Source organism: Heterodontus francisci, chromosome 42 (genome assembly GCF_036365525.1).
Source record: "Heterodontus francisci isolate sHetFra1 chromosome 42, sHetFra1.hap1, whole genome shotgun sequence".
Lineage (NCBI taxonomy): Eukaryota > Metazoa > Chordata > Chondrichthyes > Heterodontiformes > Heterodontidae > Heterodontus > Heterodontus francisci.
The window spans coordinates 22,933,662-22,948,220 of record NC_090412.1 but is presented as its reverse complement, the minus strand read 5'-3'; the positions used below and the strand labels follow the sequence as shown (position 1 = coordinate 22,948,220).

Below are 14,559 nucleotides of genomic sequence, written 5' to 3'. Positions count from 1 at the left end.
GGTACTTCAAAATTCCATTAAGGCCTATTGACCTTTATTTGCCTGTTTCCAGTGGGATCCTGTGCCACCCATTTCCATAAAAATGGTGGTGACCCACATGTTGATGGGATCGTGGCATTGAGTGCAGCGCTGCTATTTTCAGTATAGTCGTTTGGTAGTGCACAACTTGAGTATTGATGAAAATAGAGACATTTTGTCAAGAGATTGAAGGGTAATGTATCACAAAAATTTGAACAACAGGTGAAGCTAGCTGCTTCATGCTGCTACTATGCAGTAGCAACACATGTGGTGTTCACCACCAACAGGATGCTGCCGTCAAGCCAAAATGACATCCTGCCTATCGCACAAATGAGTGATATTTGAATTTCAATGCCAGTGTGATGCCAGGTATATAGGCCATACATCCCAAAGACTGGCAGATTGTATCAAACAACATGTCCCTTCCACTGTTCGCAATGGGCAAGGTACAGGCCGTACCCAACCAGCATGTGCTTGCAAAACGTAAAACAGTGTCCAACATTAGATGTGATTCTTCAATTGGACAACATTTGCTAAATAATCCTCAGTGTGCTAAGAATTATGCTGACAACCAATTTAAGATTGTCAGTAGGGCTCACAGTGTGGCGCATTTGCGCATACTGGAAACTACATATATTAATACACAGGGCCCTGTTCTTTGCAGAAAGAAAGAACATGTACACAGATTGCGCCTGTTAAAATCAGCTAAACAAAATCAGAGTTAAGCTGCCTGGTTTAAATTTCAAACACAGCTTTCATAAGAACATAACATAAGAACATAAGAAATAGGAGCAGGAGTAGGCCATTCGGCCCCTCAAGCCTGCCCTACCATTCAATAAGATCATGGCTGATCTGCCCCAGACCTCACAGCTCTCAACTCCCTGATATTTCAAAAATCTGTCTACATCCTCTTTAAATACTTTCAGTGATCTAGCCTCCACATCTCTCTGGGGTAGAGAATTCCAGATATTCACTTCCCTCAGAGAGGAAATTCCTTCGCATCTCAGTTTTTAATGAGTGTCCCCTTATTCTGTAACTATGTCCCCTAGTTCGAGATTCCCCCACTAGTGGAAACATCTTCTCAACATCTACCCTGTCAAGCCCCCTCAGAATCTTGTACTTTTCAATAAGATCACCCCTCATTCTTCGAAACTCTAATGAATAAAGGCCTAACCTGTTTAGCCGTTCTTGATAAGTCAACCCCTTCATCCCAGGAATCAGCCGAGTGAATCTCTTTTGAACTGCCTCCAATGCCAGTATATCCTTTCTTAAATACGGGGACCAAAACTGTACACAGTACTCCAGGTGCAGCCTCACCAACACCCTTCCCTCTTTTTAAACTCCAACCCCCTATCAATAAAGGCCAAAATTTCATTTGTTGTCTTAATTACTTCCTGCACCTGCATGCTAACTTTTTGTGTTTCATGCACAAGAACACCCAGATCGCACTGTGCTGCACTTTTTTGGACTCTCTCTCCATTTAATTAATAGTCTGCCTTTTGATTCTTCCTAACAATGTGCATGACCTCACACTTTCTTACATTAAACTCCATCTGCCAAGTTTTTGCCCATTCACTCATCCTATCTATAATCCCCTTGCAGATTCCTTATGTCCTCAACACGACATGCCCTCCCACCTATTTTTGTATCATTAGCAAATTTGGATATATTACACTCTGCCCCCTCCTCCAAGTCATTAATATAGATAGTAAATAATTGAGGCCCCAGGACTGATCCTTTGTGGCACTCCACTAGTTACGTCTTTCCAACCTGAAAAGGACCCATTAATCCCGACTCTCTGTCTTGTGAGTTAACCAATCCTCAATCCATGCTAATACATTACCCCCAATACCGTGAGCTCCTATCTTGTGCGATAATCTTTCATGTAGCACCTTATCAAATGCCTTCTGGAAATCCAAATACACTACATCTACCCTTTATGATTTCCCTTTATCAACTCTGCTTGTTATATCCTCAAAGAACTCTAGCAAATTTGTCAAACATGATTTCCCTTTCACAAAACCATGTTGACTCTGTTTGATTGCGTTAAGCTTTTCTAAATGTCCTGCTATTTCTTCCTTAATAATGGACTCTAGCATTTCCCTAATGACCGATGTTAGGCTGACTGGCCTATAGTTTCCTACTTTTTGTCTCCCTCCCTTCTTTAACAGGGGTGTCACATTAACGGCTTTGCTTGGCAGTTAACTGTCAGTCACCATAAACTGGTACATTCTCCATGACAATGCCTCTACCAATCAGAGTCTACTTACCAATCAATCAGCACTCTCTTCTCATACATATAAATTTGTTGCTTCCCTTACATTGGTATTCTTGCGAATTGTCCTGATGAGTGCAAGACAAAAAGTTTCAACAAAATGTCTCTATTTTCAACAATATTTTCATATAGTAATCCTGTCTCCACACAATGAAGAGGGATGAAAACTGACTCCACTGTCTTCATATTTTGAAATAACACACACCTCAAATGCTTGGAATGAAAGTACTCTCCCTAACTTTTGTGGTGCATTCCAAAACAGATAAACAGGGAACATTTGCTGCCTGGAGCAAGGTTTTGTAATTAGTGTATCCTAGTACCACAAATCCTGTATATAATTGAACAGGAAGTGATTTGTTAGATTAGTATTTGATACAGTAGAAGTGAATGGGAGGGGACTGGTGCAATGGCAGTAAAGAGGCGCTGGTTTGGCCCAGCAGTGGGTAGAGTTCAAGACCGGTTTGGTCCAGTACACACTACACTGGGATTGGGTTTTCATCAATCTGTATTTAGAACTGTGAACAACTTTGAACAGGTCACCATTGAATTTACTTGTACTGCATAGCACTATGGTTACTATGAATGGGAGAAATTGCATTACATTTTTTTAATTTTAGAATTGATCTCTCATGCCATTCTCAAGCAAAAATAAAAATGTTGTCTCTCTGTCTGTAATTATATCCGTTTCTCTGTTTGATTCATTTTTGAGTATTTGTTTTTCTTTATGCTTTCTCTCTCTATGGCTTTCAGGCACAAATATTAATTGGGAGGTTTCAGGAAAGGCTGTTAATGGCCAAAGACACAATAGGGCAGAGACCTTGCCAACCTTAATGGCAAGGCCTCATCAACATACTGTAGCTCCACCTCCTGCCTGGCAACCAGCCAAATGGACAGTCTGGCTGGCAGACAGAAGAGATCACTAGTGGCAGGAGGCCGGGGACCCTTGAGGATCGTCCTAGGCAATCTAGAGAGGGCAGGATCAGCAATTGTGAGAGAGGAGGAGGAGGAAGCGGTAGGGCTTGGGTGGGGGGAGGCTGGAGACTGGGACATCATGGGGAGGCCAAAGGCTTCCTTGAGGTGCTTGGAGGGAGCACTCCTGCTCCTCCTGGTCCACAAGGAGCTCTACCTTGGGGAACTAACAGCTCCCACCATGTTTCACCTGCCATAAATCCCACAGCTTGGACCTCCCACTCACTTTCATTTAAATTTTAAGGGCAGGGGTTTCCCGGCCCCGGGGTGGCTGGCTGGGAAGTGGAGGGGCCCGGGAGAAAAAAATCTGGGAGCCATGTTGGGATGGAGGCGGGTAGCCAATTTAAATGATTAACGACCCACTTAGGGTCCATTCCTCTGGACAGCCTCCCCACTACGTGGGGAAGTTGCCAGCTTCATGGAGATGGCCGCCCTGTGGCAGCCCAGGGAGGGGCCATCGGAGCTGGAGGCTTACCTATCCGAGGCCTCTCAATCTCCGAGCGTCCTCAACAGAGGCTTCAGAGGTGTCGGCCCTGTGATTGGACCGGCAGCATCGAGAGCCCACCCACCATCCTTTATTGGACATCGAGCCTGCCGGCAACCAATTAGGAGTCCGCCTCTAGGAAAATATCTGATTCGACCCCGTTGCCGGCAAGTGGGGGCTCAGGACCCCAATTTGGACCTGATGTCAGGGTTCCAAAGCCAGTGGTAAAATCTTGCCCATGTCTCAGTACCGAAGATACCACCCAGCTGCGACTTTAATTTGGGTAATTGGGCCCCTATTTGCCTTTTGTGTGAGTGCCCTGAATTATATACTTTAATATGTAAAAGACTGGGATTGTGTTACCCGATGCTGATATTTTAAACCTCCACCCAGCCCATTGGGATGGTTGGGAAAAAGGGGTTTAAAAATTGAGGCCAATCCCTCCCAACGTCATCTCTGTACTCTTCTCTTTTGGCTTTGACTCTTATTCTAACTCTTTCTCTAAGTTTGTCCTTTCATGTTTCCTCTTAGTGTGTTTCCAAATGTTTCTGTCTGGATCTTACACATGTTTCTTTAATAAATTAACTGAATTTGTGTTATTTACATCTTTTCAAAACTACGGGAAGCAGCAAGAAAGTGCATTGTCTGAAGGATCAGGGTTGGAATGGAAGAGACCAGGCTTGGTTCAGGAGAAACTGGCAGTTGGAGCAGGGCAATAGGGAGCAAGCTTAAAGCCAGTGCTGAGATTAAGTGAATAGGAAGGTCCAGTGTTTGGTTTGGATTTAATCTGAAGAAACAGCAGAACTGGAGAAATGGCTTTCTATCTTCAGGATTAGCGCCATGGTTGTTGCCTGTATTGGGATGCCCAGGAATGCACATGGGGAATTGATAAACTAGGAATGGCACTTGCATGGGAATGGGGGAATAAGGAATTATGTGGAAAAACAAGATTTGATCACCAACATGGGTGGTGGAACAGATTTTACAAAAAGGACTGGATGAATTCCTGTAGGGAATGGTGATACAGGACTAGTTCCATAATCACAGTGGGAAACTGGTGGGTAGTTTGGTTTTCTCCTGCCGAAATCATTACTGGTTAATTATTGAGTATTATATTGTCTCTTTCTGTCTCCAGAGGTCCTTTTCTTGTAGCCTTGGGCCGCTCCTGGCACCCTGAAGAGTTTAACTGCACTTACTGCAAGACCTCACTGGTTGATACTGGATTTGTAGAGGAGCAGAACAATATTTACTGTGAACGGTGCTATGAGCAGTTCTTTGCTCCAAATTGTGCCAAGTGTAATGCAAAGATCATGGGGGTAAGTGAATCCTTGAGTGCAAACAATGTTAAGCATAGACAAGTAGATGGCAGCACCTAATCAGGAGAGGAATTCATCATTAACTACACAAGTAAGAGAGTATGATGAAACAGAACCACATCCATTGGAAGCAGTTCTGAAATACAACTTGGCTCTGTTGCTGCCAAAAACGCATCATTTATACTGCAGGCACTTTCAGAACTAACAGATTACCATGTATGTGCAGAGATTCCTGAATAGCACCAGGAACAGGAAACCTGGCATCAAAAATAAACCTAGTCCTGTCTTTACTTAATGTCGACATATAAGGCCCGATTTTAGCACTGTGCAAGTGGGTGGGGTTTGAATAGGTTAAAAATGGACCCATACTGTCAGTAAGAGTCAGTGGATAATGACCATGAGTGAGAATCCCAGCTCACTCTTTTCCCCCCTCCTCCCCCAAAGGACAACAAAATAAATTGTATCGCCGCATCGCAACAGAACAGTTAATTCAAAACACTCTTTGCTCCAAATTGTGCCAAGTGTAATACAAAGATCATGGGGGTAAGTGATTCCTTGGGTGCAATGTCCAGCTTTGCCAGTTCTGATGAAGGGTCGCTGACCTGAAACATTAACTCTGTTTCTCTGTCCACAGATAATGCCAGACCTGCTGAGTATTTCCAGCACTCTTTATTTTTATTTCAGATTTCCAGCATCTGCAGTATTTTGCTTTTAATTCAAAACATTACTGGACTTGAAGGTGAAACCTTCCCAGCCTTTTTAAAAAATTCCTTCATGCGATATGGGCATTGCTGGCAAGGCCAGTATTTGTTGCCCATCCCAAATTGCCCTTGAGAAAGTGCTGGTGAGCCCGTATGGTTCAGTACAAATACCACGCACCACAGTGATATGATCCCCTGTAGAGTTCCTTCTATACCATCATAGAATGGATCCTATGTGAAGAGTGTCCCCTATACATCCTTCATTGGTAATTGGGGGCGAAACTGGTCTTCAGTGAAAGCATGAAACAAGCAACAGTCAATGGAAAGGAACATTGGATAGGGTGCAAAATGAGCTGCCAATTCACTGGAGGATCTTGTACATTTCTGGTCACCACATATATAGAGGCACTGGAGAGGGTGCAAAAAAGATTTACAAAGATGATAGAAATGCAATGGGTATACATAGCAGGACAGGATGAACAGCTGGGTCTGTTTTCTCTTGAAAAGGGAATACTGAAGGGTGACCTAATAGAGGTCTTTAAAATTATGAAAGGTTTTGATGGAGTAGGCAGAGTGAGAGTTGGGAAGAGCAAAACTAGAGGCCATCAATATATAATAGTCACCAAGAAATCAAATAGGAAATTCAAAAGAAAGGTCTTTACCTGGAGAATGATGAGAATGTGGAACTTGCTACCATAGGCAGTGGTTGAGGCGAATAGTATAGCTGTATTTAAGAGGAGGCTAAATAAGCATACAAGGTAGAAGAGATTAGAGAGTAATGCTGATAGTTAGATGAGGAAGGATGGGAAGAGGCTAGAGTGGAGCATAGATGCTGCTATTGTTACGACCAAGGCGGGAGGAGTGCACTGTTTTTCTAGTACCACTTCTCCACAGGTCACAACATATATCCAAATGTTTACCCAGTTACCAGTACAGCCAATCATACACTCTATTTTTTATCCCAGAATAAAATACACCAACCAGGTTTCTTTAATAAACAACAAAATTATCAGTTTACATCTAACAAAAAGACTTGACCAGTAACGAAGCAAAGCATTAACACACAGATTGACATATGAAAGTTCCCTTTTTAAATTCCCCAATTACATTCATACACACACTGGAAAAATACAGAAATTCTTTCTGCAGAGGTCTGTTACAAAAAAGACAAAAAAAAGACCACTTTGGCCAAATACCTGTTAATTCTTGATGGGAAAAAAAAGCTATGGAAGGAAGTCAGTTGTCCCTTTTTTGGTCTGGCGTCCAGGTATATGGAGACAGGTCACTGGGATGGTTTCAGAAGCAGTCTGTTCTGGAGATGTCGAGAATTATTCTAGTAGGCTTTCCAGGAGAAATGTGGCATCGGGGTTTTTCCGCCAGCACACACTAGAATCACAGGATTTTTCTTAGCTTCTCAGGAGCTATGCAGCACCAGGGATTTTAGCTCCCCCATACTTGATTTTTGCAGGATTTGCAGGAGGTGAGCTGGGTGGTTTCTTTTCCCTTGGCAGGAAAACACCAACTGTCTTCAAACAGTTCACACCCCAACTAAACTGAAAACAATGTCCAAATTCTGGCCAGAGAGTCGACCTCCTGACCTCCATAAACCTTGACATGTGGCTTCTGTATAATAATTTTCCCCAAGTCACCAAGGGGTCTGTTCTTACTGAGCTCAAATCACAGGTGGTTTTCAGCCAGGTGGTTTTCAAAGAACATCTCAAGTGTCCTTTTGGTGAACTTGGTTAAAAACAATTCATGGAATCTTTTCAGTTTTAACACAAGTCCTCAAAAAAAAACATTTTAAAAAGGAAGCACTTTTGCAACACTTTTGGTTGGGCTGAATGGTCTGTTTCTGTGCTGTATATATTCTATGTAACTATTGCTTGATGTGTGCTTTTGTTGAAGACCAGTTTCACCTCCGTGATCTGTAGAGCTTGTAAAATGTTTATTTTGAATGATACTCAGCAAAGTTTTCAATGGCTGTGGAGACCAATGTTCTTCAGTTTGATGATCCAATTGTCTGTTGTCCATTGCAGGAAGTAATGCACGCCCTGCGACAGACTTGGCACACCACCTGCTTTGTCTGTGCTGCTTGTGGGAAATCTTTTGGGAACAGCCTTTTCCACATGGAAGATGGAGAGCCCTACTGTGAAAAAGGTACATCTCCCTCCAAGGTCTAATGATGAAATAATAGCTGTAATGCTGAAACACCGATTTCTTTTTCCAATTTTATTATCTTTAACCCTTCCCCACCATCGCCACTGACTCCTGCTGGGATTTGGTGCCATGTGGATGCCTGCAACCCTCCACCTACATCTTAACCTACTGCATATTCTTCATTATTATCTGGAAGATAGAAGAGATAAATCTTCCGCCAGCTGAGAACAAACTACAACCCTGTCCCTGTCTTTGTATGATGAATGGAGTTCTGTTTTCTATGGCAGCTGCTCTTTCATAGACTAATAATCTCATGTTTAAAAAGAAAAAAACACTTGTATGTTTACTTAGCACTGTTTTTATAAGAAAGTTCAAGCAGGCATTTGTTTACGATGTGGACATCTAATAAGTGAAATGGAAGTAGCCTCTCACATATTTGGTAGCCTAGAGCTGGTGAGCAATTGTGAATGTTCACTGCTGCTTTTGGGTGTAGCATCTTTGAATGTATCAACTATTAGGTAATGTATTGTCGGTGAATCATAAAACGTTGAGTAAGTAGTGAGTGAATCTCGGCTAACTTACTAATATCAATTACCAAGAGGAATGATTTTCTGTGCATGCTATTTTTAGCAAAGCCACAAATATTTTTCCAAAGAATATGCTTATGATTTTGCTACAGACAACATATGGAGGAAATATTCCTTCTGAGAGTTCCTTTCATCAAAATAGTTTACTCACCTCCTTGGGAGTAGCACCCTAAATGCAACAGAGGCAGTGTGATGAGAATGAAGGGGTGAGAATACTGATGCAGACTGCATAATCTGCAACTCTTCCTAAGAATACAAGAAAACTCGTTACAAGCAAAGGACGTTGAACCCAACAAACCTACGCCTTCCAGGCATGAATGACTACCGCAATCGTGAACTCCCTCTCCCTCTGCACAAAATCAATCTTCTGTCTCTCTTAACTCACGTGTTCTATTTTTAAATATGGCTTCACAATTCATTTTCCTTCTGGTTTTTCATGCAATTCCAAACAATTTGGTCTTCTAAAATCTTGCATTAACATGTTAGTGTTCTGTCTTTTGCTTTCACAGCAATATTGAATCTATCTATACAATGATCACTAGATCCCAGGGGCTTATCAAATGCTAGTGGGGTGCTGAATACCAAATTCAACAGAGCTTCTCCACTGGTATCCTGCTCCACTTGTTTGCCATGATTTGTCGTCAATAAATTGTGAATACTTTTCCCCTCTCCCCGCTGGCATCATAAATGACCTGTACATTGATTTTCTGCAGCTCTCTTTAACTGCCAAAAAAATTCTTTTGTTCATCTTATGTTGGTGGTGTATAGCAGTTACTAATTATTATTTTGTTACTCTTTATCAGCACTGATTTCCAACCAGATTGATTAATCTTTATCCTTTTCTACTATTGCTGCCCTTTCAATATTTATTATAGGTTTGTCCTACCGAGCTCCCAAGCTCTGGGAAACCTAACCAAAATGGGTTAAAATACAAAGCCCTGTAAAAATGGAGGCATGCAGCCTAAATGAAAGATTTCAGTGACTGATGTGCTTCCTGAAAGTGGATTTGTCATCCTCCCCACCCCCAACACACCTCCATTAAAACTAGAAATAGCAAGTTAGGTTTAAGATTTTTTAAAATTTTACTTCCCACCTGAGTCAAATCCACCCTTTTCTTTTGGGGTTAAAATTCCCTCATTGAGAGAGCAGCACTGTACAAATAAATTGTTGTACTGGCAAAATATTCTACATCTTCCTGTCTCCTTGCCCTCCTCTCCTTTAGCCATGTTTCTGTATGCCAATTACATCCGAATCCACTTTACTACATATGCGCCTGATTTCAAAACATATTCCTGATGCTGCTCGTATTTTATATAAAAACATTTAAGCCATTCTTTATCCTACCTTTGCCTTTCCGTACAACTATCCAATTGATTGGATAGTTTACCACTAAACTTTGGCAGACCAAAGGGTCTGTTTGTCGGAGAGGTGGTACTGAATTTAAAAGGGATGTTTTATCAGATGGTGTGGCTGCACAGCACACTGGAAGTTGGACAAACTGCCACAAGCACATAGGACTTGTGGTTCACCACCTGGTGACGTCCCAACCTGAGCCCTCCTTCACATGGTGTAGCCAAGCAGATGCTTGGCATTACTCCACAGTGAAGGCATTTTTAAAAATAGAGGAAGAGCCACCACAATGGCTACTCTTGATCAACTTTTCTCATCTGGGTCACAAAAAACCTTGGAGGAAGTATGAGACCAGGCCATTGTGCTCACTTAGCTGGAATAGGGCATGAGGAGAACATCCCTCCATTGCCAGATTAATTGATTAAGGCACACCTTTTGTTTTTTGTTTCCATTTTTTGATTTATTTAAATTTTTGATTTATCTCCTGTTCGATTTTTCATTCTCTTCTGCTTCTTTTCACTGATAAATGCTAAAGTGATTCTTATCCTTTTTTCCAGATTACATTGCCCTTTTCAGCACTAAGTGCCACGGCTGTGACTTCCCTGTGGAGGCTGGAGATAAATTTATTGAAGCACTGGGTTATACCTGGCATGACACCTGCTTCGTCTGCGCTGTATGTATGAAGCAACAGGCTCTTTTCACAGTCTGCTAGCCTTTTTGAGATAGAGATTGCAGTTTATAGAAAAATAAATAAACGATGTGATGCTATTTACTGACATTCCCAGCGTACCATAAAATAAAATGCACAAACAATTCATCTCTAGATCATAGCACACAGATTGGCCATTTTAAATTTAAGAAAGTGAATGGAGCCCATCTTAAACATAGGTTACTTCATCTTTTAAGCATGTGCAAAAACATAACAGGAAGAAACTTTTTCCCTTAGCAGAAGTGTCAAAAACCAGGGGGCATAGATTTAAGATAAGGGGCAGGAGGTTTAGAGGGGATTTGAGGAAAAATGTTTTCACCCAGAGGGTGGTTGGAATCTGGAACACACTGCCTGAGGAGGTGGTAGAGGCAGGAACCCTCAACATTTAAAAAGTATTTAGATGAGCACTTGAAACGCCATAGCGTACAAGGCTGCGGGCCAAGTGCTGGAAAATGGGATTAGAATAGATGGATGCTTGATGGCCGGCACGGACACAATGGGCCTGTCTCTGTGCTGTATAACTCTATGACAAAATTCCTCTACTTGTTACATAACTCCATCTTCATCTGAGGAAGGTAGTTTTTGATGTGGGTTTTGTAACACTGCTTTACAGTAGATTGGTAGGATGGGATTCATAGGAAAGGTTTACACAGACAACAAGGTGCTGCAATGCACCAGAGCCATGTATGGGAGTTGCTGGCTGGGTAGAAGTGGTTTCCCATATGCATTGAGGGAAGACTGAAAGGAAAAAATGTCAACCTTGATTGCTTTTGGACACTTCCTGACCTTAATTGCAGAATACATTCCATTGGCATTGTCCTGGAATCAGGCTGCCTACCCTTCCTCAGGGATGGGCAATGATGCCAACCATGGGAAGACCTCAAGGAAAGAAAGCTAAACTGGTGCTGGTCTGCTGCTACCATTATTCTGCTTGTTTATCTACTTCTGTAATGAGACAAAAGTTTTCAGAAATGCCCATTTGTAAATTGACCCGTGACAGTTACAGTTTGATTCCAGTGTCTGGCCCTTAAAGTTGTTGTAAGTTCTGTTTTCTTCAGGTGTGCCATGTGAACCTAGAGGGTCAGCCATTTTATTCCAAAAAGGACAAGCCGCTCTGCAAGAAGCATGCTCACGCCATTAATGTCTGAATCTGAGGGACCATCAAAAGAAAGAACCTGGAGGAAACCTGTTTATAAGGAGCACATGGAGAGGTGCTATCTCTTCCAACAAACAGATCCCACTACTGCCTTTTAAGTCTTTTCATTCTTTTATTTTGTTTTAATTAAGTTTCAAATGATTTAACTAAGATTGTGAGTGATTGTAAAAATTCAGTTGCTCAGTGGGGTGCAGGGTATTGTGGGAATGCACTTTTTCCACAGCCAAAACAGTAGCATCTCACAATGCTTTATCAGGCACACTCAATACTAACAAAACACATTGCACATAACTGGAAAGTTTACAGAGTTAAGCTTGATGAATGCTATTCCGCTGATCCTGATTTGATAGCTAATGTTTCTCAAAACCAGCAGGTTTCCAATTGAACTAGATAGTTTAAGCAGCCATCCTTTGGACTGTGTCTGTAATGTTTCAAATGGCCTAGTCCTGTCTTTTTTTTTTGTCTGGCTAGTGGGTTTAAGTTGTAGTGTAGTCGCCCTGATACTCTGCTTTTACCATGTATCATTTGCATTGGTACGTGGATTCGTTAAACAACTAAAGTCAACTACTAACGTCATAGTTCCACTTCCTTGTTTAGAGTTTTTAAGGAGCAAAAAATTCAGTATGGGTATGTATGATGGTGTATGAAGGGTATGTATGATTCTGCCACTGCTGTCCCCATTTTTATATGTGCATGGGGGAGAAAGGGCAGAATTTTACAGCTTGCAACGTGGGGCCGACCACACATTATTCTGTCCACACTGCAACCTGTGATTCCACATTAATGTCTGAACAATTACTTTCCATCTTAAAATAAGATGGGTAGGCAAGAGCCATGTCACAAATCAACTGGTATACTTCCTAAAGCTTATGAAGGTAGAGTTTCTGCTCAGTTGCGCTGATTTACTTGGCACAACTGAAATTGGTATATCCTGCGTGAAAAGAAATCGAGGAATTTTTAGTGCAAATTACGTTCAGCGCAAATCGAGTTTCAGTAATCTTTTCTGCTAGTTTAAAAAACATTACACTAGATCCCACTGGCGTGCCCCCAAATTGGGAGTTTCTGCTAATTGCGCTCGTTTGCAGGCCTTCAGGAAGGCTCCAAAAATTAAACAGGTTCCTTTTGGCACAAGGACCCTAATAGGTACGTTTTAAAAGCTACTGTGCCCCAATATAATAAGCAAATGGTTCTGTATATGTTTTAAAAGTCTTTTTCAGTAATTTTAAATCTGGTTACTCACAGGTGGTGGATTAAGACAGTGTTTAAAATTGTGTACTTTTTGTGGTAACCCCATTTTCAGCTGTTTTAATCAAGCTACACTGAGTTACCACTCTTAAATATATCAAGGAATATTTTTCAAAGGAAAATTTTATTTTATTTAAATTAAGATTTTAAAAAAACACTGCCCAATTGCACTGGTTTGTGGCAGATATGCAAATGAGTTTGAGCAGAAACTCGAGGGGTAAAACACTTATCAAAACAGACAGAATTTTGGGTGTAATTTGTGGTCAGATCACCAACTGCATGTAAAGTTCAACCGTTTGGTATTTAAGAGTTGGGAATTTATCTTTCCAAAAGTCAAACTTGCCCAACATAGCCATTTTGATTAGAACAGTCTGGAGAGAATCACACTTTTAATTGCCACAGTTTATGGTTCCGATAATATTTCTCATTTTAACCTGTTTTTGATTAGGCTATTTTTTTGTTTGGACCTGCCTTGGGTTTCAGTGGGTTGAGGTCAGCTACAGTTAAATCAAAATGAAAATCCCAATTACAGATGGTTTGCTCACAGCCTGAGTGTCAAGTAATCATATTTTTTGAGAAACTAATTAGATTTTTGTTTTAATTTCCTGAGTAACATGGTATAAACTGGTTAACCTCCTGTGGTGTTGCTCATAGCCAAAAATTAAAAATTGTATCTTTGGTCTCGATCTTGACAGGCACATATTGCACAGGTGGGGGCAGGGGAGGATTTTCGGACGGGATTCCATGGCTCCAAAGCATGGATCTTTTTTTTTTGTCTCCAGGATCCTCACCCAAAAGTCAGCCTAATTGACCAGCTTGGCTTCCAGTCGGGTGGGGACTACAGCAGAGCAGCCGCCACTGCAAATAGGGAGCCTACAGCTGCTGGGGGGTGGGGTCCTGATCAAAGGGAAGAAAGTAAGCTTGGGCTAGGGGAAGCACCCCTGACCAACAAACAGCACTGTATGGACATTTATCTTCTCCCCAAAGTTGTCCTTTCCTCCCTTGAGCTGCTGGGTTTTCCGAAACCTAGGAAACTGGGCTGGCCATGGTTAAACCTGCAAAGCAGGTTAAATATACGGCTGCCAGCTCACTTCTTCCCTTTTTCCATCTCTCTTGCCGAACACCACACTCAACATCATGCTTGTGTTCCTCTTTCCTCCCTCTTGCCAGCAATAGGGTTTGTCTCTGCCCATCTCCCCCATGGAGTTCTCTCTGTTCCTTTCACCCACCCCCATTCATTTCTTTGAAGAGACATGAGGATTGGTTTTGCTTTTTTCGAACAATGAAGACAGCAAGATCACAACTAACTGTTAGATATTATAAAATTAGCCTGTAAATGTGAAATATCACTTCTGTTTATTAAGCAAGGGGTTTAAAAATACAGCAGTGGAGGATAATTCTTTAGCTTTAACTCAGAACTCTAATAGGTCAGCAAAGGGCAAGGAAAGGTTATAGAGAAAGCCTTGGAGCAGAAGAAAGGAAGCAGCAGTACGACTAACAAGCATTTGAAAGCAGGCTGTAGCTGGGAGATAACCCACTATAAGTGTGCACCAAAGGCAGGTGTTATTGGAACCTTGGTGTTCAGAGACCTC

General features: G+C 41.7%; 1 protein-coding gene across 1 annotated transcript in view; it reads left to right on the top strand.

Moving 5' to 3' along the window:
• The window catches only part of ldb3a (LIM domain binding 3a), a 141,059-nt gene extending 129,279 nt beyond the window's left edge, over positions 1 to 11,780 (top strand). The window contains exons 16-19 of the mRNA XM_068020366.1: positions 4,882 to 5,062; positions 7,800 to 7,920; positions 10,415 to 10,530; positions 11,625 to 11,780. Coding sequence (XP_067876467.1) covers positions 4,882 to 5,062; positions 7,800 to 7,920; positions 10,415 to 10,530; positions 11,625 to 11,714 — 508 coding nt within the window. The 3' untranslated portion in view covers positions 11,715 to 11,780. The remainder of the gene's footprint in view (positions 1 to 4,881; positions 5,063 to 7,799; positions 7,921 to 10,414; positions 10,531 to 11,624) is intronic.
• Positions 11,781 to 14,559: the final 2,779 nt, after the last annotated feature.